General features: G+C 39.2%; 1 protein-coding gene across 1 annotated transcript in view; it reads right to left on the bottom strand.

Annotated features, from left to right (window-relative positions):
- The window catches only part of LOC108598229, a 46,093-nt gene that overhangs the window by 8,509 nt on the left and 12,381 nt on the right, over nt 1-25,203 (bottom strand). The window contains 19 exon segments of the mRNA XM_033293863.1: nt 277-417; nt 2,272-2,458; nt 2,994-3,076; nt 3,365-3,523; nt 3,584-3,679; nt 3,738-3,867; nt 4,306-4,690; nt 5,213-5,328; nt 5,392-5,523; nt 5,579-5,754; nt 5,811-5,992; nt 10,001-10,112; nt 10,175-10,334; nt 10,391-10,489; nt 12,121-12,197; nt 13,122-13,280; nt 14,053-14,223; nt 15,916-16,064; nt 16,122-16,293. Of these exon segments, the coding sequence (XP_033149754.1) occupies nt 277-417; nt 2,272-2,458; nt 2,994-3,076; nt 3,365-3,523; nt 3,584-3,679; nt 3,738-3,867; nt 4,306-4,690; nt 5,213-5,328; nt 5,392-5,523; nt 5,579-5,754; nt 5,811-5,992; nt 10,001-10,112; nt 10,175-10,334; nt 10,391-10,489; nt 12,121-12,197; nt 13,122-13,280; nt 14,053-14,223; nt 15,916-16,064; nt 16,122-16,293 (2,886 nt within the window).

Raw genomic sequence — 25,203 nt, 5'->3', positions numbered from 1 at the left:
GTAGGCTTATAGGTAAATCAATTGAAATATATAAATAGGCAAAGCAATATTTTATAATTATATAAACTGCTGCGTAAATTAAATGAACATGCGCATGCAAGGCTTTCAATTTAAAATAACAGCACATGCTCGGCACACAAAGTCAAGTCGGAATTAAAAGTTGAACTCAAAAGCGAAAAAACTTAGCAATAGTTTGTTTAGGTTGAAGACTTAAATGTAAACTTAAACTGTTTGGTTTGTTGTACAAGGCTAATTGTAATTGTTATTGCTACTTACATTTATCCTGACGCCGACGGCGACGACAGATGCAAATGATAATGCAGCAAATGATGATGACAGCCAGCAGCAGTATCAATATGATGGCCAGTATAATAAAGAATGTGGTCTTGTCCCAGCGCTGCCACCAAGCCAATTGTTCTAGAGTAAGAAAGAGTTTAAGACATTAGTGTGTATGCTATTTAATAAAAATGCAAGCAGCACATGCAAGGCTCAAAGTCAGACAACTGTTTGACTGACTGTGCTTGAGCAGCTCGACAACTTTAATATATCAACTTGTCACATGGTTTACAGCATGACTGACTCCTAGTGCAGCAGCCCACCGCCCACCGCCCACAATATAAGTATGGCTATTGTCTTGTATAAATAACTGTGCTAGGCAGCTGTTTGTTAAGCACACGTTGCATTCTCTCTCTCTCTCTCGCTCTCTGTGTGCCGCATTGTTTTCCATATTTGCTATAATTCAGCTGTTTATCATTCAAACAAATGAATTGTCTTTAGCAGCAGCAGCGCCAGCGCCATGTGTGTGTGTCATTGTGTGTGTGTATTCTATTGTTCGCAACAACGTTTATCTACGCTCGACTCGCTCTCACTCACTCACTCTGTGTGTGTTTGTGCGCTCGCATATGTTATGAGCTATTCATTTTGGCATCGTGTGGATTCGCGTGTCAACAACATTTAGCAGTCTGCCAAGCCAAGCCACGCCCACAGCCCACTCTGCTTCTAGCCCCTACGGGCAGCTACAACTCAGCTACTTCCTATCTTATGCAATTAAAACAGCGAGCGCAAGGCTACAAATGAAAAATGGCGGCTTTTAGTTTATGTTATTTTGAGTTGCTTCATCTCGCTCTCGCTCTATGTGTGCATGTGTGTGTGTGTGTGTGTGTGCGGCTTAGCAGGCGGTTCAAGCAGCAGCATTTTATTTGTTTAGCAACTGCGGCTTATGTTTTTAGTAGCTTTCTCTCTACGCTGCGCATAATTAACAAGCTGACTAAGCAGTAAGGGAAATTGTTTAAGCATCCCAAGTTGGTTTGTTTAGCTTATTAAAGTTTTAGTTTAATGTTAGCTTTAAATCTAATTTGTTAATATATATTAAATTGTTAGTTAGCATGCGTCTCTACTTACTTTTGGGCCGCACTAATGCATTAGTAGCAATTTTTAGTAGCAAATTTAGTTTAGAATACAAGAAACAGCAAATTTTTGTTGATTAGTAAAAATTTTGGTTTTGCCAACACACGCGAAATTCTGTTTACTGCCAATTTCAAAAACTCAAAACTAAACGAAAAAAAAACTCTCCAGGCATTTACCTTGCCACCAAATATAAAGTGCTGAACCAGCTGTCAATCAAAATAGAAAACCGAAAATGAGAATTGTTCACATCAAATTTAGCAATAAACACAAAAGAAAATGTTGGTCTGGGGAGTGTATATAGCTAATTAGATGAGCTATATATTTTTATGGGCAGCACATAAATGAGCAGGGCGTTGGCCAAGGAGCAGCGTCGACAAAACTGACGACGTCAGCTGCAGTCAAATTTCAATTTCAATTTCCAATTCAATCAATGAAATGAAATAAAAAGTGGTTAAGTGGACACCGAGCAGGCAAGAACTCGGTAGCGAGACATTAAAAACGCCAAGAAAAATAAAAGTAAAAAAAAATCAAATCAAATACGCGCTGAGTTAAGCGGCTTAAGCGCAAACGAAATCAAAGCGCATAAAAATTCAGCGGCAAAAATCAATTTCCGTTTGTTGTAATAAAACAAGTTTAGTGGCTCAGGTAAAACGGTAACAGCTAAGGGTGGGGGTGTTGGGTAAATAGAAATTCATGAAATACAATTCGCTAATTGCCAAAACGGTAGAGCAAAAAGCGGAAGTCGCAGTCGCAGTCGCATTCGCTCGCTCGCTCGCTGAGCATAAAAATATTTTTACAAGCAGCGGAAACAGATGAAGCAAATATTGACAGTAATCAGTCGCTCGCTCTTGACGTTTCACTTACCAGCAACTTCCAGTTCACAGACAGCGCCTTGGCCAACAGTATTGTTGGCCATGCAGCGATAGGTCCTGGCAATTGCATAATCCTCCTGCAGTGTATAGAAACTCTTGTGCGCATAGTTCTTCTTGTCGCCACTGCCCAGAGCTTCGACAGTTTCATTTTCGGCTTTAATGGACCAAGCGAAATCGGCCTGCAAAGAAAAAGTAAAAAGGACACATGAGTCTCGAGCAGAGCTACGCATTTCATTCGAGCCTGAGCCACTTGCATTAGCATATTAAAGCGCTTAAGCTTTGTCTACCCCCATCTTGTTGCTACCCTCATTTAATGTCAGTCATCGATTTGTGCTCTCTCTCTCTCTGTTGCTCTTTCAGCTGATTGCATGCTTGGTTATTAAATTTTAACTTTACGCCCGTTGAATAATTTTCAATCAAATAATTACGAGCCAGCGACTCACATGGCCATAAATCTTATAGCCAAACCTGCGGGTTACACACACAGCGCAGTGCCCGCAACTCAAGCAGCAGCAAATGCAATTGTAAAAAAAAGGAGTTCACTGATTTATGCGTCATGACCAAGAGAGAGAAAAAAAGCTGCTGCAAGTTTGGGCTGCAACCCCCGCCAGCAGCAGCTAAAGGTAAACTTATAAAATTGAAAACTCTTGTTAAGGGCGCACAATTGAAATGCTAGCGATATGGCTGAAAATCAAATTTGCAGTCAACACTTACCTCAACCGGATTGCCAAAGGCTGTGCATATAAGCGTATCCTGATCATCAATCTCCAGTCGCTCAATTTCACAGCGCGGCTTAACTGTTGAGAGGAGAGTTAAATTAATAAAACTTGGAAGTCTTATTCAATAAATGAATTCAGTTGGAATTAAATTGAATTTTAAAAAGGGAATTAGCTTAATATCAATATAAATTATTAAGAATTCATTTGAGCGCAATTCTAATTCAGCTTGAAACAAAATGATTTAAAATATCGTATTCAATTCAAATTGAATTAGCGCAATTTAAAGGAATACATTCCAAAAACTCCAAATTCAAGCTGAATGAAATTCCAAAAAGGATTTTAATCTTTTACTATTCAAATACTTACATTGGACATCAATCATGGTATCTGCAGTGCGATCTCCATGTTTATTAAATGCGCGACACTTGTAAATTCCCGTTTCATTGCGCTTGATGGGATCATTAATGCTCAAAGTATTGCCAAGTATAACTGTATGATTGGGCAGTATCCATTCATATTGGGGCGCTATAAACCAAAACGTAACTTTAGCATATAAAGCTTAGCAGCAAATTCAGTGCAACCTACCTGGATTAGCTTGGGATTTGCATATAACACGTCCTGGCTGATTATGTTCCTCCACATGCACCAGAGTTTCGGATACAGTTATATCATCGGGCGCATCTGTTTGGGTTCGTATTTAGTACTTTGTTTATTCTCCAGCTTGTCGTTTAATACTTACACTCAATGCTTAGATAGGTGGTGCTGTTGACTGTGGGTCCCGCCGCATTTGGCGTCGATATGCACATATACTTGGCATTATCCGTGGCAATGTCGAATTTTTTATTGGGAAAATTTGACAAATTGAAGTGCTGTAATCGACAAATAAAATTATAGCTTAGCAACATGTCAGAGAGCGTGAAATTTTTGAGGGTTGCTTCCCCCAAATATGTCGCATCTGCTTTAATTGGAATTTTTGCCTAGCTATTTATATATATTGAGCCGTTTGTGCTGACATAAACAAGAGATTTGCAACTGATATGGGGGGGGCTTATTTAAATGGGATATCGCTTTGCTTGTACTACAAATTGGATTATATGTTTGAGCATAGACTGGGGTATTATAACTGAAGACAGCTCTCTAAATTGATTCGTTGCTCATCAAATTCAAATTAAAATTTTATAACTTGAGCATGTCAAAAGCTAACCGCAAACAAATTAAAACAAATGTCATATAAATTGCGCACTCGTATTAAGGCTGTGTACCCTTCAGTTATGTTATGGACAGACAGACAGACTTTGTTGACTTACCAGCACCGAGAGCATGCTCTCGAAATCTCCCGTCGCTGGGGACGCATCCATGTAGCGCTCCTTGACAAAATAGCGCGTATCGTTCTTCTCAATGGGCACACCGTCCTTTTGCCAAGAGATCTCACAGCGTGGCACACACTCGATGCGACAGGTCAGATTGAAGTTGCTGGTGGAGTGGAGCACACCCGTGTAGGGTTGCATATTCCTGATGAAAAACGGTGGTGCATGCACATCCAGATTGATGGTGGCCATTTGGCCCTTGCCACCCTCGTTGTACGCATAGCAGGAGTAGTTGGTGCGACTGTCCAGACCCAAGGGTTCCACCGTATACTCCTTGGTGACAATGTCCGGCAGCGGACCACGACCGCCGCGCAGCCAACGGTATCTGATGGGTTGCGAGAGCGTTTGAGCCGAATACATGAATTTACCCATTTTGCGGTAGAGTGCATAGGTGGCGGTGGAGTCGGATGAGTCGAACGGTTGGCCGCCCGTGTAGAGGGTTAAGATTTGTGATTGTGGCATGTAGGTGGTGAGCGTGAGCAATGTACAAAGGGAATGATTCAAATGTAAATCGATTAGAGCGTGCGTTTCTTTAATTTCATGACGAGCCTGAGCATGTTGTGCACGGCTCGCTACCATGCTGGTTAGACTTGTTATGCTTGATGAAATGTGTGCGGGAGTAGGCGTTGGGTTAAGCTCCAGCTGCCGTTGCTGTTGCTGCTGTTGTTGCAACTCTTGTTGCTTTTGCAGCAGCAATGCCTCAAAGGCGGCATCAGCCTCATGCGGTTGCAGTGCTTGAACGGTGTGGTAGGCAATTTGTGTTCTAGGATGTTGTATTTGTTTTTGTTTTTGTGATGTGGTGTGGTGGTGTTTGCTATGTTTGCTGTTGGCTTGTGTGGCTACAAACCTATTGGATTCCGGATAGCCCGGATCCTCCACCGAGCAGGTTAAGCTGACGCTCTTCTTCTTAACGCCGACGTCTGGAAAATGCACAAGCGTTGCGGGTCCGGGTTCATAGTGCACCTAAGAGGGTGTAATACAGAAATATGAATAATAATGTAAGCTTAGATTTGCTGCTATACACACCATTAGTTCCTTATCCTTGCTGCGTGGTCCCCAGCCAGCGGCATTGAAACCCTCGCAGCTGTAATTGTAGAAGAAACCACGTCCAATGCTTTCTAGCAGCAATTTGCTTGGGTCTATATGGCAGAGATCGTCCTAGCGCAGTAAATTGTTAGCTAAAGTCTATGAGGGGTTTCAAGCTTGAACTTACTCTGGTCTCCTCACAGTCTGGCAGCTCCTTCAGCAGCGTTGAATTTGCATACCAGCGCACTTTGGTGAGCACAGCGGGATTTGCATCCAGTATATTGCAGAAGAGCGTTACATTCGACTCGTCGCTTTCCTTCACAGGACCCTCGGGTATCATTTGCACCTCCACAATGGGTTTGTCTATAAACAAATATGAATGCAATAAAGTGAAGTGTGCTGTTGGCTTTGCTACTTACACTGCACATCAAGATCAATTTGCTGCTCGGACACGCCTTTGCCTATAGCATTCGCCAGCTGGCAGCTATAGTTGCCTATATCTTCTTTGTCGGTCGACTGTATAACCAGCGCAACATTCTCCGAATTGCCGCCTTGATAGCGCTGCGTATCGTTGACGTTGACAATGTCGCCATTGCGATACCTGCAGGTAAACAAAAAGTAACGCATACATATAAATTTACATTCGCATACATTGACAAAGGCTTAAACTTGTTACTGTCTGTCTGTCTATTGAAAATTTATGAGCACGTTTCACAGTTGTGTCTTGTTGTTTTCATAACCGTAGCTATGCTCAACAATAAATCTAGGCTACTTTACAACTGCTACACACACACACAGAGAACGAGAAAAAAATTATGTCAAATGCGCTTTGTGCATTGCTTTACTTATTCACAGCACTCTGTGCTCTGTACTCTGTACTTTGCTTGTGCTCTTTACATAAGCCGCTTTAGCAGTAACCAACATTCATTGCAATTGTTGCATTTTGTTGTTTAACAAGCAACTAGAAGCGCTGCATGGAATTTAAAATCCACTTAGGTAAGACTTAAGCGGCGTATACTTAATGTAACTTCAAAAGCGTAGCAGTAATTTTTGCTTGCATTAAATCTTTGACTGAATTTTCGTTGTGGAATTTAAGAAACTACTTTAGCATAATTAAGCGTTAGCCTTTATTAAACATTCTCTGCACCGATAAAAATAAAACTTTATCGAAATGCCAAAGACAACAGCTTCTTTTCATTGCCAGACAATAAAAACAACAGAACACACACACATATACATATGCTGCCAGACAGTTAGTACACACACACACAGACGCGCTCGACATGTCGCTGCATCAGTGCGTTGCATGCCACAGACAATGGAGCTGCTGCTGCTTCTCTCTGTCTGCAGCGCGGTTTATGTTGATTTTTTTTTTCTTTTTAATTTTTTGCGTGTGTTATTTTTCATTTTGTTGCATGCATTTTTCCCCCAGTGGCATTAAAACAATTTTACGCACTCTTTTCTGTCTGTCTGTCTGTCTGGCTATAAAAGACGCGGCCGGCAGTTAAAACCAAAAATTGACGTGTGTGTGTGCGCGTAAAATTAAAAATAGCATTGCATACTTTACGGCCGCGCAGGCGGCATAAATCGAAATTATATTGCACCCACTCTTACGCTTGCTCCTCCACACCCCCCAACGCTCATCGCTCATCGTCAGGTGCAGACGCTTGGGCTCAATATAAATTTTAATTGATTTACAATAAGCGCGTGGCAGGCGCACACTCAACTCAGCAGCAATTTCTTATTAAATTTAACGGCAGCTAAGTCCTTGCTTGCTTACATTTTAAGGCTTGTTAGCAAGCCAAGCGTCTTGGCCAGAGTTAATTTAACTGCTGTGGCTACTTGCATGCAAACGCAATTTATTTTAATTATCGACTGCAAATAAAAACAACAACAGCGCACAATTTGTTTCTGTCTGTGCCGGAAGCGGAAATGCTCTTAATGGCCAAGCGCCAGCAAAACGTATTGAAATGATTTTTATAACACACACACAGGCACACACAAGTAGCTCATTAATACGCATACATATCGAGTGTATGTGTGTGTGTATACAAAAGGCAACTCGTCAGCAAGCCGTAAAGCCAACTTGGGCTGCAGCAACAGCAAAATTTTGTGGTTTATTGCCGAAGCGCGCGCGCTTAAATAATTCAACAATTACAATTACTTTTGTGGTGATTTATAAATTATGTGCAAGACTGTCTATGTCTAGCTAAAAGCTAAGTGTGTGTGTGTGTGTGTCTGAATCTTTGTTTGTGCCTTTTAAGGGTTGCTCTGACTATTGTCTAAGTCTGTTTGGCTTGTTTGGCTTTTGTTTTGGCAAGCGCAACAAATTAAGATTAATTTTATGTAAATATTTCATGCTAATGTGTGTGTAGTGAGCATGTGTGAGTGCTAGAGTTAGGCAATTCAAATCAATTCAAAGCAAACAACAGCAATTAATATAAAAATGTAAAGCAGACGAGTGAGCAAATATGTGAAATAGCCACAAATGTTTACTTAAGTCACAGCACTTTGTTTAATTGCATCACTTTTTTGAGCAACTATTATTTTTTTCACACAAAATTTGCCCAAATGTTCCATAGTGCGCAGCTTGTTACACACACATGCATATAACGCAGATAGGCGCAAATGAAATGCCTGCTAAATAAATTTTCTGTGTCACTTTTGTGTGTGCATTTAATTTCTCAGCTGGCATTAGCCAAAGAAAAAAAAGAGCGAAAAATTCTGTGGCAAAGCGCAATGTGCAGCATTTTGCTGCCTTGGCAAAGGCTTGTAAAATTGCAGCCACTTGACACAGACAGCGTAACACTGTCTATGTGTGTCTATGTGTGTGTGTGTGTTGACTGCTCTATCTTCATTCATCATATTTGCTGCTGCTGCGGCTGCTGCTGCTTGTTGTTGTTATAATTAGAAAAGCGTGTGCTGCTGACATTTTATGCTCCACATAATTTGACGCAAAGCAAAAGCGACTGCCTGGCATTTTATGCACTATTAATCAAGCAGCAAGTTTGCCAAAAAATATAACAAGTTGAGCTGCTGAGCGTTCAATAGATATATCTTGTAATAAATAAATTATTTAAGAGCTTAAGTCTTGGTCTGGCGTTGCTTAGTTAGCCTGCAAATTATGCAGTTGCTTGTAATGAATTTGTTGCGCATACGCCATGTGTGCGCCCAGCGCTAAATTAATACATGCTTAGCTATATTAGTGCTTGACTTAAGTCTTACTATAAGTTAATATATATTGCTATCAAAGCTATCAAATTATAAAGCAGACTAGACTTTTGTCCAATGCTTATGCAATTTGATTTTGTTAGCAAGCGCCAATTGAAATTTATAATAATTATAAACATATTAGTCATATACATTGCTCTAAATTTCTGCGATTTGCAAGTTGTATAAACTCTCCATAAATTTATCGCTCAGCCTAGTGCGCAAAAATTAACAAATAATAGCTTCACTTTCAAATTGGCAACGATATTGCTTTTAAATATTTAAGTCTTAGCTCGCTTGTTAGCTTTGCAATTTATGCAGTTACGTCAAATGAAACTGAACCGCATGTTGCGTATACGCCGCGTATGTGTGTGCCCAGCGCTTAATTAATACATGCTTAGCGTCGAGAAATCTGCAACTGCAACTGCAACTGTGCGTATACGTATCGGGCACATCGTATGCATTTGCACATTCTCTGCTGGGCTGCAAAGTTAGTTAGACGCATGCTGCGCACAAAATTTGCTGCCTCGTTGCCCCCAGCGCGCGTTTCTGATTCTGATTTTGAGTTTTAGTGTGCGGCAGTCGCGCTTTGGTTGCCTTGACAGCCAGCGCCTGATTTTGTATTTGTGCGTGCAGCGGACTGGTCGCGTGTCTCTGCGTAATTTGTGTGTGCTACACTGAGCGAAATTGCAACACACAAATATAGCAAACAATTTGTGCTATATAAATATTTTTGTTGACAACTATTTATGCTTAACACACTTGAATTTTAAATATATATAAATATTTTATAGCAATTATTTCTTTAGGTTTCGGCGCATTTGAAAGTTTGTTTTTGATTTGTAGCCAGATAAATGCAGCCTCGTTGGCAGCGCTCAAACAACAAGCATAATGAGAAGTGCGCCCAACTGAGTGGGCGTGGCTGAGTGTTGCTTTGCTTATCTAAACAGTATGTGCAACCAATACGCACTTGTTGTTGTTGTTGTTGTTGCTGCGTTGCCTGTTACGCTCTGTTGTCTATTTACTTTCGTATTTGTTTTTAATTAGATTTTTGTTTACTGTGGAAATTTTAGTTAAATTGAGTTTTGCCATTCGCCTGTTAACTGTTGCCAGTTTGTAACCTGCTTCAAGTCACACACACACAAGCACACACATACAAACAGCTGTGTAGGCGCCAGAGGCGACAACGCTACACCCCATTGCCAATTGGATTTTGGACGCCTACGCACTTTAGTAAAACGCGCGTCAGTTCTGTCCTCGAGGCCCAACTCACTCACACACACTCGTTGTCACATGCGGCGTATGCGTAATGCGTTGAATTTGTGGTGCACATTTGGAAAGCAATTTAAATTCGTTTGCCCTACGCTGTTAGTTTAGCAACTGAGATTTTTGTACTTACCAAACGACTTGTGTTAACGAAGCGGGATTAGCAACATATTCGCAATTGAGCAACACTATTTCGCTAGTGTTGGTAACCATTTCGGGCGGACTAACTTTGACAACAGGCGGATCTGCAAAGCAATGATTTAATTTAATTTATTTTGAAATATTTCCGAGTGTAAAAGCAACTTACACAACACTTCCAATGTCAAATCAGCTGCTATGGGCTTCTCTCGATTTATTTGCAGCACAATGTTCTCGGCCTCACAGCGAAACAGACGATCGTTCTCAAAGCGCGTAGCATTAAATATTAGCTCCGATTGTGTATGAAAAGTGCCATCAGACTTTTCGTACTGCAAATGCAACAAATTAAACTTGGCCATATGCTTGCGTTAACTTTCCAACTTACCGCTCTGGTGCGTATTTCCGTTAAATCATTTTCCTCAGGACTTATAAGCGCTGTGGCATTATACCAGGTTAGGTTGACTGCAGGACGCGCATCGAAAATCTGTAATATAACAAAATGGCTCATTGTTTATTTAACAAGACGTAGCCGTACACACGGCGTATGTGTAATATGCCTAACTAACTACAAGGCATGCCTGACTGGCTTGCCTGCCTGCCTGCCTGCCTGTCTTTTGGTATTTGCCATTAAATTTCCATTAGCTGACAAGTGCATGCATTGCTGAGCTGCCATCCATCAAAAAGAACAACACAGCAAGAATTCTTTAGCTTTGGCTTTGGCTTTACCTTTGGCTTTGCCTAGGCAGTTAAAACAATTGCATAAAATTCCATTAAACATAATACGCAATCAATAGACAATTTTGCATAATTTTATAGTGCAGGCACGTGAAGTGAACAGGCAGCTCAAAGTGCTGCTAAACTGCAGCCAATTGAACGCTTTTCCATTAAAATGCAATGGCAAATGGCAACTGCCAGCTGAGGCTGACAAGCAGCAAAGGGGACAGAGAGTGAGAGAGAGAGAGAGCGAGAGGTAAGCAAGCCAAATGACAAGGCATTGTTATAGACTATAGAGAGTCCTTGTCTATGTGTTAAGGCACAGCCATGTAAAGAGCACACGGCTCGCTGCACAGGCACTGGGACAGGCAGTTGGGAACTCTAGAATGGGAGAGAGTAAGAGCGAGAGCGAGAGTCATGTGTGCTCGACAACGACGAAAAATCGCAAAATAATTGACAGTTAATTATTGTCAATTACTCGAACTGCAACACTATAACGTCGACGACGACGTGGACGACGACAAGGATGAAAAGGACATGAGTTAAAAGCTAACAGATGTACAGTGTATAAGCGCTGCTAAACATTAAGTATTTGTTTAAAAAAGTGAGGCTTAACATGTGGAAATTATAAAGAGAAGTTAAACATATTTGTAAGTAGAATTTTTATATAAAGTGAAGCTATAGATTTAATTACTTTAATTAAATGTTTAGCTATTATAATTATAAATAATAAACTAATTTAAAATGAGTTTATAACTGCTTATTAATCTTAAAAAATATTTTACTAAATATGTAACTGACTTTTTCCACTTTATATCAAACGATTGAGCTTAGCCTTAGAGTCAACTATTCTAATTAAATGTTTAACTATTGTAATTATAAAGAAAAGTTTAGCATATATAAATGCATATTAAACTTATTAATTTATGTATTTAGTAGCTTAAATAAAATGTTAAGAATAAAAAATTAAAATAATAAGCACAAGCTTAACATATTTTTGTTAGAAATAATAAACTAATTCAAAGTGAGTTTATAAATTTAGCTGCTTATTAATCTTTAAAAATATTTTACTAAATATATAACTGACTTTTTCCACTTTATATCAAACGGTTGAGCTTAGCCTTAGAGTCAATTAATTAATTATAAAGAAATTTAAGCATATTTTCATACATAATAAACTTACCAACTCAATAAAATGTTAAAAATATTTAAACTGCTCAAATTGAAATGAAATTAAAAGCACAAGCTTAACATATTTAAATACTTCTGTTTTAAATAATAAACTAATGCAAAGTAAGCTTAATGATTTAGCTGCTTATAATAATTGTTGACTTTCTCTACTTTATTTCAAACAGTTGTGCTTAGCCTATGTTTACTGTATTCAATTTTTATTGTACTTACGTCACATGTTAGCACCACTTTGCTGCCTTGCACCGTATGATGTTCCACTCCGGTAATGGTTATCCTTGTGGGCCGCACTGTGCGTGTGGTGGGGGTAGAGAAAAAAAAGTTTTGGGTGACTGTTAGAAAATTGCTTAAAAATGCTTTGGCTATGTAATTGGCTTTTGTCTCTGTCTGTCTGTCTGGCTTGGCTGGGGCTGCCGCTTTTTACATAATATAAAACATTAATAATGGCAATTTGCATGCGACTGTTTCCCCCCCCGCCCCCAACGAGCTGCTCTAATGTGCTTACAAGTACCGAGAGAGGGGCAGCTATCAATCAATTTGCTGTAGCCACTTTGTAAATGAAAAACTTGGCTTAGTTGTTTGGTTTTATGTTACATTTAATGGCGCTCATTAATTCTATAGCAGCAGCAAAAAAAAAACTGTCAAATCATGCGTCAATCGAAGAGGCAAATTTTAAAAGCTGCAGACTAAATGCGCTTACTACGCTAATTAGCTATCAAAAGCAAAGCAGTCTGGGGTAAGCGTATACGTAATTCGTAGTCTGAGTCAAGTGGCAGTCACTTGATATTGTCAGCTTTTAATTAGAAAAATTTATTTGCATGACTCGAAAAAAATAAACGAGAGCCTACAGGCTTATATCGTTGTTGTTATTGCAATTAGAAAGGGTTGCCATGCAATGGGCGCCTGGGGGTTTAATGAACCCAAAACATGTCAAAATGTCACCTAAAATGTTTTTGTGCTTTTGCAAATTTATAGCGCGCGCTGTTTTTTTTGTTTAATTTGTGTCGCATAAAAAGTTTTGTGCGCTGGCAATTTGTCAATAGCTGACAATTTATTTAATGAATTTTAGGCATTGATTGAGATAAGCTGCTACGCTATTTAATTAGCTTTAATATTAAATGTTTATAGTAAACCCTTTATGACTCCCTGTCTGCAGTTTTATGACTCAGCCTTATATATAAAAGTTTATAGTTTATGTTTGCCGACTCACTCACCTTGCAAATCGACACTAAACTTATTTACAATGGGACTTTTAATAGCCGCCGACTCGACACGGCATTCAATATCCTTGGCCAGATCCTCACGTGACAGCGCCCAGTCCAGCTCAAGCGTCGAAGTATACAGACCATCCTGCAGATCATGTGTGGGTGAATCTATTTGGGAAAATAAAGCAGCATAAATTATTAAAAAATAAATTTCAAGCTAATTACTGGCAATTATGCAAAGCTCTAAGGCATAACCAAACCGAAAGGCATCAAATATTTCTGGCGTCTGTCAGCGGACGAGCCGCAAAAAGGGTTGCATGCCACAAACCAGGGCCAATTAGCAGCCAAAAAAAAGGCAACTGCGCAGAATGTGTTAGACCAAAATTGTTGAAAGCAACTTAAAGTTTGCTTGCGGTCTCAGTACAGTCGGTTGTGCCCGTAGAAGAGCAAAAGGTAAGCTCGCCAGCTTTGGCTAATGCTCTGGCCCAAGTGCTTTTAAAAATAGCAATCAATTAATTTGGCCTTAGTCTTAAAGCACTCAGTGGCTTTTAATGAAAATCGCCACTAAGTTTCTTTTCTTTTTATGCATTGCAATAAAAGAGAAGCAGCCATTTTATGAGCTGCGCATTTGGCTATGCAAAGCAGCGTTGGACACTGATAAGCCTTGCACTAAATCCTTGCCGTGGCCTCATCATCAGTCAGTGCATTAAACTTTTCTGTATTCAACTCGTAAACCTGTACTCAGACTTCAAAAACTGCCAAATTCTTTGAGTTGAGTTGAGTTGAGACGAGTTGAGTTCGCTGTGTGGGGCTTATGCAGCAAATTGGCTACTTAGCTGCCTTTGGGGGAATCAATAAACGCGCTTCAGCAGTTTTTATGACTAAAGAAAGCGCTTGAGCTCGCTCTCTCGCTCTCGCTCTCTCTCTCTTTTATACTCACATGTTGCCAAGCGCTTCGTGCCACGCCACCAGCCCACATCTGGCTGTGGGCGTGTGTTCTTCACCGTGCATGTTGCCTTGAGGCTCTGGCGCTCCTGCATGGGACCCACAATGCTGCCGTTCTCAATGCGGTCGCCCTTTGCGTCCAAAATCACAACCTCCGTGGGTGGCACTGCTCATTCCAACGAATTCCAAGCGACATTTTCATGTGTGTGTGTGTGTTGTATATATGTGTGTGTCATGTGTGTGTGTTGGTGCGTAGTTCATATATTTTTTTTTGCATATAATATTTTTTCATATTTTTTTTTGAAAGGTAGAAATGTTGAATTTGTGTTTTTTTTTTAATAAATCATATACACATAATTATATATATTATTAGCGTATATATATAAAAGAAATCATGTTAAGAATTGAAAATGAATATGTTTGTTGATTGGCATGAGTTTGAAATTAAAAATGGCGCTGCTTTAAAAATTAATAATTTGTTTATAAATAAAATAAAATCCAGCACCATAGCATACTCATACACTTAAGAAAAAAAAAACTAAACTCAAACTAAACGTTAATTTAATAAACTATATGTGTAATAAAATGTTTATTCAAGTTTAAATTCAAAATTTACCAAGGTTTTCTACGTTTCATTTGGCGCAGTTGTTTTAAACATTATTGTTTTTTAATTTGTAGCGCCAAAAACAAGATGTTTTTGGTTTTGGCACAAAATTTGTCGAGCATGTTTTTAAATTTAAAGCATTTTGTATTTCGGTTTGGTTTGGTTTTGGAGTTTAAATTGTTTTTAGTTTCACAACAGTTTGTGTGTTTTTTTAGGTTTTATTTGTTGGGATTATTTTTTGTTTTTAGTGGTGACACATCGTTCAATACAATTTGGTTAACGTTAGGTATATATATATAGAAAACAATTTTGTTGGTGAGTGCACACGAAGGCGTACGATGTGTATAGAGAGAGGGCGTGGCATGATGTAGGATACGGTTTGTTGTCAGTGGTTTCATTTTTTCAGTGGAATTATTTGTTGTTAGTTTTTGGTTTTTGGTGGAAGCGAATTTGTTGAGTTGAGTTTTTTTTATTTATTTTTGATAGCAATATATGTATATGTTAAATGTATATAGAGAGCATATCCATGTCGATGTTGACGAGCGATATTTCGTTAAATTTAGTTGATTTTTGTTTTGCATTTTTTGTTTGTTCGTTGGTGGGACAATCAGTTAAGAGAAAATATTTGCATGAGTTTTGACACGTTCAAATGTTATATGGCATAAAATAGAGTAAAGCGTTTTAAGAGTTAAAAGTTTTGTACGTTTTGCACTTTGGAATGATTTAACATGCCCATATACAGATATATAGAGGACGAAAACAACTGTTTTTTATTTATTTATGTAACACAGTTATGTACAAGGCGTGCGGCATTCAAAATATTTGTTGATTATTCACTTAATACACAAAATAAAATCTCTATGAAAATGCAATCAATTCAAACTGCAGCTCAAAGCAAATTGAAAGTTAAAAACTGCGCATTTGAGAGAGAGTTAAACTATTGCACTTTCCATAGGATTAAAGCACATGGCGGCGCTTGAGACAAACACAGTAAGCAAAACACATGCATTAAATTTTAACACTTTTTTTTCATATCAATTGGTTAGTTAACAAGCTCAGGAACTTACATGCAATTATGCTTAAAGGGGTGGAGCTTAAGGGGGGTTTTTTAAAGGTTAGTTTTTAATTCAGCAAAAATAAAACAAAAGCATTTACAAGTTTACACAAAATAAAATTCAAAGTAAGCGCAACTTAAGCAATTATGAAAGTGAAACATGCAAAGAGTTTTAACTTGTTTGGTATTGTTTAACTTACCTAAGACTCTCAATTCGACACGATAGCCATTGAAGTTATCACACGTTTCTTCTGGTATAAAAAATGTTGTATCACATAGATAGATATCCTCATCAGATATTTTCAAGTCCTTAATAACTAGTCTGTATGGATTTTGCTCAACCGTTACTCTGTGAATTAAACAAACAATTGATTGGCTGCCACTTAAATTGTTTAAATAGACGCACCTATTTTTAAATTCCTCATTCACACTTGTTGCATTGCTATCATCCAGCAGCATGGCCACAATGCGATCGTCGCCTTTGAACCAATTTAGTGAATGCAGCTTGCCGCATTTTTGCTCATTCACCGGACATGGCAGCACCACATTTTTATTCTCATGCTCGCTGATGCTGTGATCTGCAAAAAAAAAAGAGAAATATGAATAGCATATTAAAATTTAATTTATATGTTAAGCGAGCCCGCATAAATGTCAAGCGAAAAAAGGCAAACAGTGCGAGGCTTCCACACAATCAGCTTGCTATTCAAACTGCTCGCTCTATCCTTTTAGCTTTAGGGGGCGTGGCATTCATATGAATAGCGTTTGCCATTCAACCGCAGCGTTGTGTGTGTGTGTGTGTGCTTAGACTTTTATATTCAAAAGCAGCGCACACAAATTTAAGCTTTGAGTTGCCATAGTGAGGCTGCAAATGAACAAACTGATTCAATTGAGCTCGCAACAGTTTGCCAAAGTGTCGCTGAGCATTGCAAATTGAAATTAAAGTGGCCTTAAGGCGTTGCCGCCTCCCCCCCCTAAGCCTTTAAGCAGGCTATAAATAATTTTTTCTCTTCTCTGTCTCTGTGGCATGTAAATTTAGTTGTTTACATATTGCCTTAACACATGTATGCATAATGCTAAATTTTTTGGCAATTTGTTTACGTTTTTACATTGGCATTGATTTATTTATGAGCTGTGTCCTGGCGGCGGCAGTAAGCCTTGGATTTGCCCACAAATTATGGAAAACAAATAAGTTTGTTTTGATTTGCCAACGTTGCTCTAGCAATTGAAGTTGTGTGTGTTACACTGGCCAGCAAGGTTAAGCAAATAATCACTATAATTTCGAAAAACTTATAAATAAGTGTTCTTAAAATTGCTTTAAAAGTATTTTTTAATTCATTTTTTTGTGTCTCTTAAATTGCTTATAAAGTATTTTTAAACTATTTAAAAAATATCTTAGCTTATTTATTAATATTTTATTTGTAACATTTTGTGCTATGCCAATTCTCAGTGCAACTTCTACCAAACTCAGCCTTAACTAAAATATGCTTACTTAACTAAATCCTAAGTAAATATCCAAACTAACTAAACCTATTTGTTTAGTTTTGCAATAAGACAGCAATTTCAATAGCCTAGGCACACACACAGACATAGCAAAAATACAATTTACTTATCAGCCTAAAAGCCTAAAAACATAATTTGAAATTTACGCTACATTTAGTGCGGACTGCTGAGCATGTGTGTGTGTGTGTCTGTCTGAGTGTGTGTGTCAGTCTGATAAAATATCATTTATTTCGCACGTTTGTCAGTGCTATATGCTCCAGAGCAAAAACTAACTTGTCCATCTTGAGCCCTTTTGAGCTGTAGAGCGAGGATAGGGGCTGGGGCTGGGACGGGGGCAAGTTGGCAGCCAAGCAGCTTTGCCATAACCGACAATCAGTTGCGTCTGGACAGACTTGTCTTGCTTGTCTGGTCTACAATTTTTTGTCTGCTTCTTCTTCTCTATATATGTTAGCTAGGACTCTTGCTCATATTGCCACAAATTTCCTGCACTGTAGCATATTAGATTAGGCGCTCAGTCGTTGCCACGTTTCCTCGCTGCTCGCTACTGTGTGTGTGTGTGTGTTTTTTTTTTATTTTTGCAATTTTTCTATTTGGTTGCTGGTTAGGTTTTTGGTTTCACGTTTTCCTTTTACATTTCTTTTTATTTGTATATTTTTTTTTTGCTGCTGCTATTGCTGGCTACACTTCCTTTTCCGTTGTGTGCTTGTGTGTGTGTGTGTGTGTGTGGAGGCTGCTTCCCTTCGGTGCTTATAAAATTCAAACAGACATGTGAAATATTCAATTTCTCAAGCAGCAAATCCTGCACAGGGCTAGGCAATGTCCTAGTTCGAGCTTAAGCTTCAAACTGTAATGCGTCGTATGTTATGCTGAATTAGCCACAGCTGAGAGCCGCTCAAGCGCAGTCTAATTTAAAATAGAGAGCCAAACTTAAGTCTCAACTAGCTGTTGAAATTAATTTTAAAGCCCATTATAATAATTTGAAGCTTAGCAACCACTCGAAAACTTTAGCCCACTTCAATTGTGACTTTAAATCAGTTGCAAAGCCGCAGCTAAGCAAACAATAGTCAAATTAGCAAAAGCCCAAACCCAAGCTCATGCTTCATAGCCCAAAGTCCTTCACACACATAGAGAGAGCGAAAACTCATCAAACTCTGCACATAAAGCAAAACCGCTGGCGAACTTCAATAGTCAGGCGCACATTATCGCAAAAGTTTATGGCACAAAATTCGACTCTCGACTCGACTCGACTCGACTCGCAGCTTTTATAATTGTGCATAAATTCTGTTTGCACTAGCACTTGTTACTTTTGCACATTCAATTCATAAAGTTTTATATATTTTTTGTCTGCAGCGCTGAATTTATCACCTCAACTAATTTTGTGGGCGTGTGTGCGCCACGCCCTTAAGGCGCTTTTTGCTTGTCATACAAAAGATTGTTAGCAATCAACTCAAGCACCAAACTTTGATTTGTATGACCATAAATCGCACTTCATTTTTGATTCAAGCCAAAGCTATTCACACACACACACACAGACACACATATACAGACACACCCACATAGTTTTGTGGTTCGTCTGTTCATAAATTTTTACCCCTACGAACTTGACTAAAAGTTTCACACACACACACACACACAGACACACTCGACAGACAAAGTTTAAGCCTTTGGCAAACAGTTTTCTTATCTGCCTGCCATGTGTGTGTGTCTCCCACTCCCACACACACGCACAGTCGTGAGTGTGAGTCGCCAACTCTATCTCTTGCCCTTTTGCTTTTTGTATGCTCTGTAAACGTCTTTAGCTTGGCTTTTATAATTCTATTTCCGTTTCCGCCACAGCAACAAAAAGAGAGAAAAAAATGAAGGCTACCAACTTTTTCCATGGCAGCATTTGTACAACTTTTGTTGTAGTTGTTGGCCATGTATGCCATTTCCTTGGCTGCAAATCAAACTTTTATACATTTAGTTTATGTGAGAGCTGCCAACATTATTGTCATCAGAGCCGCTGGGCATGGACCAACGACTGTCTGTCTGTCTGACTGCTCATCATTGCTCGCTTGACATTGAATTTGTATGTTCTCTATATAGCACATATATCTTCTCTCTAGTGTGCGTGTGTGTATTTGTGGCTTAGTCTAAACGTGCTCAGCAGTTGCTTCGGGTTACGCCGATGTTAACGTTCTGTCAACAACCCGCATAATTCAGCGACAAACGCCTCAAGCCCCCACCCTCACCGCCCCACCCCATAAGCGCATGGGTGCGTGTGAGCTTTTGTGGTGTGTGGCTTGCATTTTGTGGTCGCTCACATGTTTATCTACGTCAGTCCACTGCTTGAACTTCAAAATTTCACAAAATTTAACGCATTTTGCTGCAAATTTTACGCACACGCTGATTGCAGCTCCAACTAACGCTTTGGCTATAGCTTAGTGATCATTAAAATTTATGACTACATTTTGTGCTTGCACTTGAGCAAATTATGCTGTGCAATCACCTAAAAGTGTGCAATAAAAACGGAGTCTCGCTAGAGCTTGCGCATAAAAAATTTAATTTCTAATAATAATATTTTATGATGGACGCACGAACATACAAAAACCAATTAGAGTAACAAGCACAAGCGCAAAATGCATAAACGATTTTAATGGTCAATTTCGAGCACTTCAGAGGGGGTGGGAGGGTGGATGGTGGGCCAGGCAGGCAAACTGTATTCAATTTGCTGCGCTCGGGCTGTGTGGCTCATAATTAAATCTTTGGCTAGCTGCCGGTTGCTGCTTATTAAAGTAATATGTTTTTTTGGCTAATTACACACACACGCACACATACATAGACACATGCACACATAACTCAATTGCTGCTCAAAATTTTGCTGCTGCATAGTGTCCTTACTTGCTTTTTTTATGAAGTGCGCATAGCCTTTGGCTATGTTGTCCTATGTTAAATGTAATTAAAAGTGTATGCTCAGCTCTCACACACACACACACACACACACACGCGCAGACACTCGAGTGTGCATTGTAACTGTTGCTTTTTAATTAATTACAGCAAACTGCAAGAAAAATGATGCTTGTCAAGCGTATTAATGTAATTAAAGTGTATATAACGTAGAAACTTGCGCCTTAAAGCAGGCAATACTTTTTTCTGCTGCTGCTGTTTGGCTTTTAATTCATTTTGCATTCTTGTATTGCGAGCTGGTGTATATCTCTGTATCTGTGTGTGTGTGTGTGTGTGCTGCCTGCGCTGTTTCTGTTTTGTGCATTAATTCCATTAAAAGTGCTCCGATAACATGTTTCACGCTTCGTTGCTTGCCTGGCGTTGGGCCCCTAAAAATATGCAATACAAACAATTTTTCATGCTGCTACACAAGCAGCAAATCTCTCGCTCGCTCGCTCGCTCTAGCTGTTTATATAGAGTAGTTGCATTGCATCAATTAAGCTAAAGCATAAATAATAATTATTACATTATTAATTATAAGCAAAGCTTTGCTTATTATTTGGCATGCGGCATGTCTAAGCACGTTTTGTAGTGTATTTAATATTCGACTTCGACTTGGCGCAGCTTTAGCAACTTTTTTTTTCACATGCCTAGGCTGTACACATGTTTGTATGTGCGCCCATTTCCACATGGCAAGCGCTTGAATTTTTATACAGCGCGCAAAAAAATATTTGCACACACACACAGACACGTACACACGTATACATGTGAAGCTGTATTGCTTATCGCTATACGTTATGTTATGTATAATAACATCACCTTCATCTGCTATTCATAGCATGCTCATCAATCAATTAATCGATATGCGTTAGCCGGCGCAGGTTAAGAGCGAAATTGCCAGTGATGGCCAAAAGCAAGCGGCGGCGGCAGTTTCAATAACTGACTTAGTTAACAGGCATTAAAGTTGAGTGGTTGCCATAACAATTTTCTACTATTTTTTGATTTAAGTGCAAAAATATTTTTGCACAATAGAAATTTGTATATTTGGGTTACATGATTTTATCAAACTTGCAGTACTATTTGCATTTTGTGATACACTTTGATTGCTGAGACATAAGCAGAGGGTTAGCTTGAAGTTGTAGAAACGTTTGCGCATTTGCTTCGCTGAATTAATATATATTTATTAATAATAATATAATAGCAGGCAGTACTAGCTTCTGGAAAATAAAGCAATGTAGACAACAATTTGGTCAATTCTAGTGTCTGTCAATTCAATATATGTATGAATTGCCTATGGTCACCATTGACATATAATTATAATATAATTACTATTTGAAATTAGCTTTTGACTTAACTAATTTTTGTTTATACAAACTTCTAATTATATTTGTTGACAAAGTGTATTTCGTAGCTGGCTGCGCTGCACTTTAACTATTTTTTTTTATTGCAATCTGTTTGGTCTGCTCGAGTTGCACAAGCAATTAGGCTATGTTAGTTTGTTTGTACAAAAGTTGGGGGCATGCAAAATACGTAGCAAAAATAAAAGGCTAAATTTCTTGGCTCTAAAGTCTCTGTGTGTGTGTGTGTGTGTGTGTGTGAGTGAGAAAACAATGTCACTGTGGCTGCTGCTAAGTGTTCCCCGTAGCACAATTAAATTGGACTTTGCCAAGTGCTGGGCAGACGACACTCAATCGAAGCTCAGGCACAGGCACAACAGAGCAGTGTGCAGAGCTTTATGAACAAACACAAGCAAATAGACACATACATGCACACATACATGCATAGATATAGCTTAGAATAAGCGACATGCTTATGCTTGGGTCGGCTCGTTTAATGGCGCACCTTGAAGCATTTGGCCAGCTGACAGTTCTGGCTCAATAGCCACACATCAAGCTGAGTTCACTTTTTGCTCGTGTGTGTGTGTGTGCTAATGACACATGTGTCTTGCTGTTTGTGTCATTGCCTACTTTAAGGCGCTTAACACGTCTGCACACATCGCTTTGCGCACTTTGCTTGCTTTCTTTTTTTAGTTGCCAACTAAGACAGTTTTTTGTTTTTTTTTTTCTTTCTTGTTGTTGTTTGTGTCAACGTGTTCACTAAGCTTAAACGTGCTTTGAGTTTGATAGCGCTGATTATCGGGCAGACAAGCAACTAGCACTGGAGTTAAAGCTGCAAAGACTTGAATAAAGTTTAACCAAACAATTGCTTAATTGAGCTAAAGTTGAGCGCTGCGCGCAATAAAAATTTACAGCAATTAACAATAAGCAGCTGTTGTAGCCAAACCCTTTTTGCGGCTTTGTAACAAGCCATATATAGAGTTAACTCCAACTACAACTCAACTCGGCATTATTAACAACTGTGCCGCAGCTAGGCTAAAACTTATAGTTGGCTTTTAGGCCTTTTAAATTATGCAAAACTGTCACACGACAGAGAAAATACTAAACACATGGCGCTTACGTCCCCTCCCCTCCCCCCCCATTACACAGCATACAAAATATCTTATTACCGGCACTTAAAAGCAACACTAAATTTGAATGTGACAAAAGGAAAAATGTTGTTGTTGTTATCCTTGTTGTGTACCCCAGAACGAAACCATAATTTAATTTAATTACAGCCAACATGTTGGCTAAGCATAGGTTCAATAAAGTCATCTGAGGGGGCTGAGTGGGTGGTCACGCAAAATGCATGTTAGAGCTAGAAAAGGGAGTTGGCTGGCGCTCATTTATAATAAATGTGCGGCAAGTTCGTTTGCCAAACAAATCTCAGGCATTGAAGCTTTAAGTGAGCGCACGACCCTCAAATGTCCTTAAGCTGTCAAAAAATAAGTGTCAAAAGTGAGGCGCACATAAAAACGCGCAAAAACATAAACACAAATTTTTATATTTGTTACGTTCCACACACAATGAAAAATTCCAGCGCATTCGTCGTCGTCGTCGTCGTTGGTGCTCTGGACTGGGCGTTGTCCTTTAAGTGGCCGTTTCGGCTGCTGGCCATGCCGCCATATTGAAATTATGTAAACGGCCGCGCGTCGAGTGCAAACGGAAACTGCGTGGCAGCAATAACAAGTGAGCACCATACACAGAGGAAAAAAAACCTCAGTGGCATTTGTTTTTTTCACTGTCGCCGCCACCACCTGCTGTGTACACCTCCCCCACCCCCCTCGACAGTTATACTGTCTGCCCCATGCTGTCACTCTATTACTCGCATACACAAGTGTCTCGACACTCAGCTGGGCGTCGCTGCCTCCACTTGATTTGCATTCATTTTGTTTGCATATTTCTACGCTGTCATTTGCTTGTTTAGTCAAAAAGCGCAAGAGTTAATTTTGCGTCCGGATTCAACGAGCAAGGGCAATGGCAATGGCAATGGGCTGGCTTATTTGTAATTCAGGTTGAGCAATTCATCAGGCTTTCATATTTATCGCAGCGCGGCGGCGTTTGTTTTATTTTGTAGGCGTGACAACACGTCCGACAACCAAATTATATTTTCACATTGTTTTCTGTTGATTTTATTTAGCAAAGCATGAATTTTAATAAGTTGTATGCTAATGCGTTTGTTTTGCTTGCAGATTTGCCAAAAATATTTGCGCTGATTTCACATAAATAATTTCAAATAGAATTTTACTTAAATTTGGCTTTAATAAACTCATCATAGCCAAGTTCTTCTTTTGTTTTGCTTATCACACAGCAAACAAAAAGCGACTTTGTACTTCATTTGTTTTTAAGTTATTAGTGCATATTTTTCTTAGGCCTGGCGCTCGGCACTCAACTCGTAATTAATCTAAGGGGAAAATGCTTGTCTCTTTGCCTTGTCTAGTTATTAATTTGGCCAGCGTCTTGCAGCAATTTGCCACAGGCAGCAAGCAGCAGGCAGCGCTGCCGCTGAGTTCATGCGCTGCTTAATGCTTGCAGCAGGTTATTTTTTTGGCTCTTATATCACACCCAAAATACTGGAGTGTGTGTGTGGTGTGTGTGGGTGGGCGGCGTCTTGCAGTTTATCATTCGATAGCAGTGTGACATGCAGGCGACTGTTAATGATATGGACGGCTCAATAAACATTCATCAGTGTGCTGTGGCGTATACGTAATTAGTGTATGTGTGAAATAAATACAAGCACACACACACACACACACTAATACACACATAGCTAAAGTTTTTGTGTATATAAAATATACGTTATTATTGCATTAACACAAAAGTCCAAAAGCGAATAAAATAGAATTTATGCCCCCGCTACGAACTAAGCTTACCACACAAATTGATAAGCAACTTAACACACACACAAACGCGCACACACACACAAAGAAAATGTTGCTCGAACAACTTATTTAGTTTCACTATGAAATTTATGAGTTCCTAAGCAGCAACAGTTGGCATTTTCTTCTCCCCAGCGCAACTTTATTAACCCCAAACAACAATGAACTAGCGCTCTATATATGTGTGTGTGTGCGCTCTATATATGTGTGTGTGTTTGTTTGTGTGTGTGTGTGTAACACTTGTTACCACTTCATTTGCTAGTTTTTGTTAGCCCTCAATAATTACGCTCGCTTGTTGTGCTTCGTTGATTGTTGCTGCTGCATTTAAACTGTCGCTGCTGCTGCAACTCATTTGCCAAATGTTGCAAGTTCACTACTCCCCTAGGTCAGTGTTCTTCCTTACACGCCACGTGAAGCGTAACACGCCAATTGCCAGCAGAAGACACATAGCTCTCTCTCTCTCTCGCTCTCTCTTACATGCGCCTGCTGTTTATCGTTTACGCTTGAGCGCTGCTCTGGCAATTGCAGCAACTGCTGATGTTTGTCTGCTGATAAATTGCTGCATTAGTTGACCTTAGCTGACCTAGAAGCGGCGGCTAAGCTGAACTAATTTCATATGCTAAACATGTAGCCAATTCTTAGACATACTTACGCCAGCAGAGTAAATTTTAAAGCATTCGGTACATACCTGCAATGAAAAAATAGTAAATTAGTTAAATTAAATTAAATTTGTTTGGTTTATTGCCACGTGTCTAATTCTTAAATCGCTTATTGCTTTAGCCCTTTTGTTGGCCCAACAATCAATCAA

Source organism: Drosophila busckii, chromosome 3L, assembly GCF_011750605.1.
Source record: "Drosophila busckii strain San Diego stock center, stock number 13000-0081.31 chromosome 3L, ASM1175060v1, whole genome shotgun sequence".
In the NCBI taxonomy this organism is placed as follows: domain Eukaryota; kingdom Metazoa; phylum Arthropoda; class Insecta; order Diptera; family Drosophilidae; genus Drosophila; species Drosophila busckii.
The sequence above is the reverse complement of the archived record's forward strand: the minus strand, read 5'-3'. Positions and strand labels throughout refer to the sequence as shown.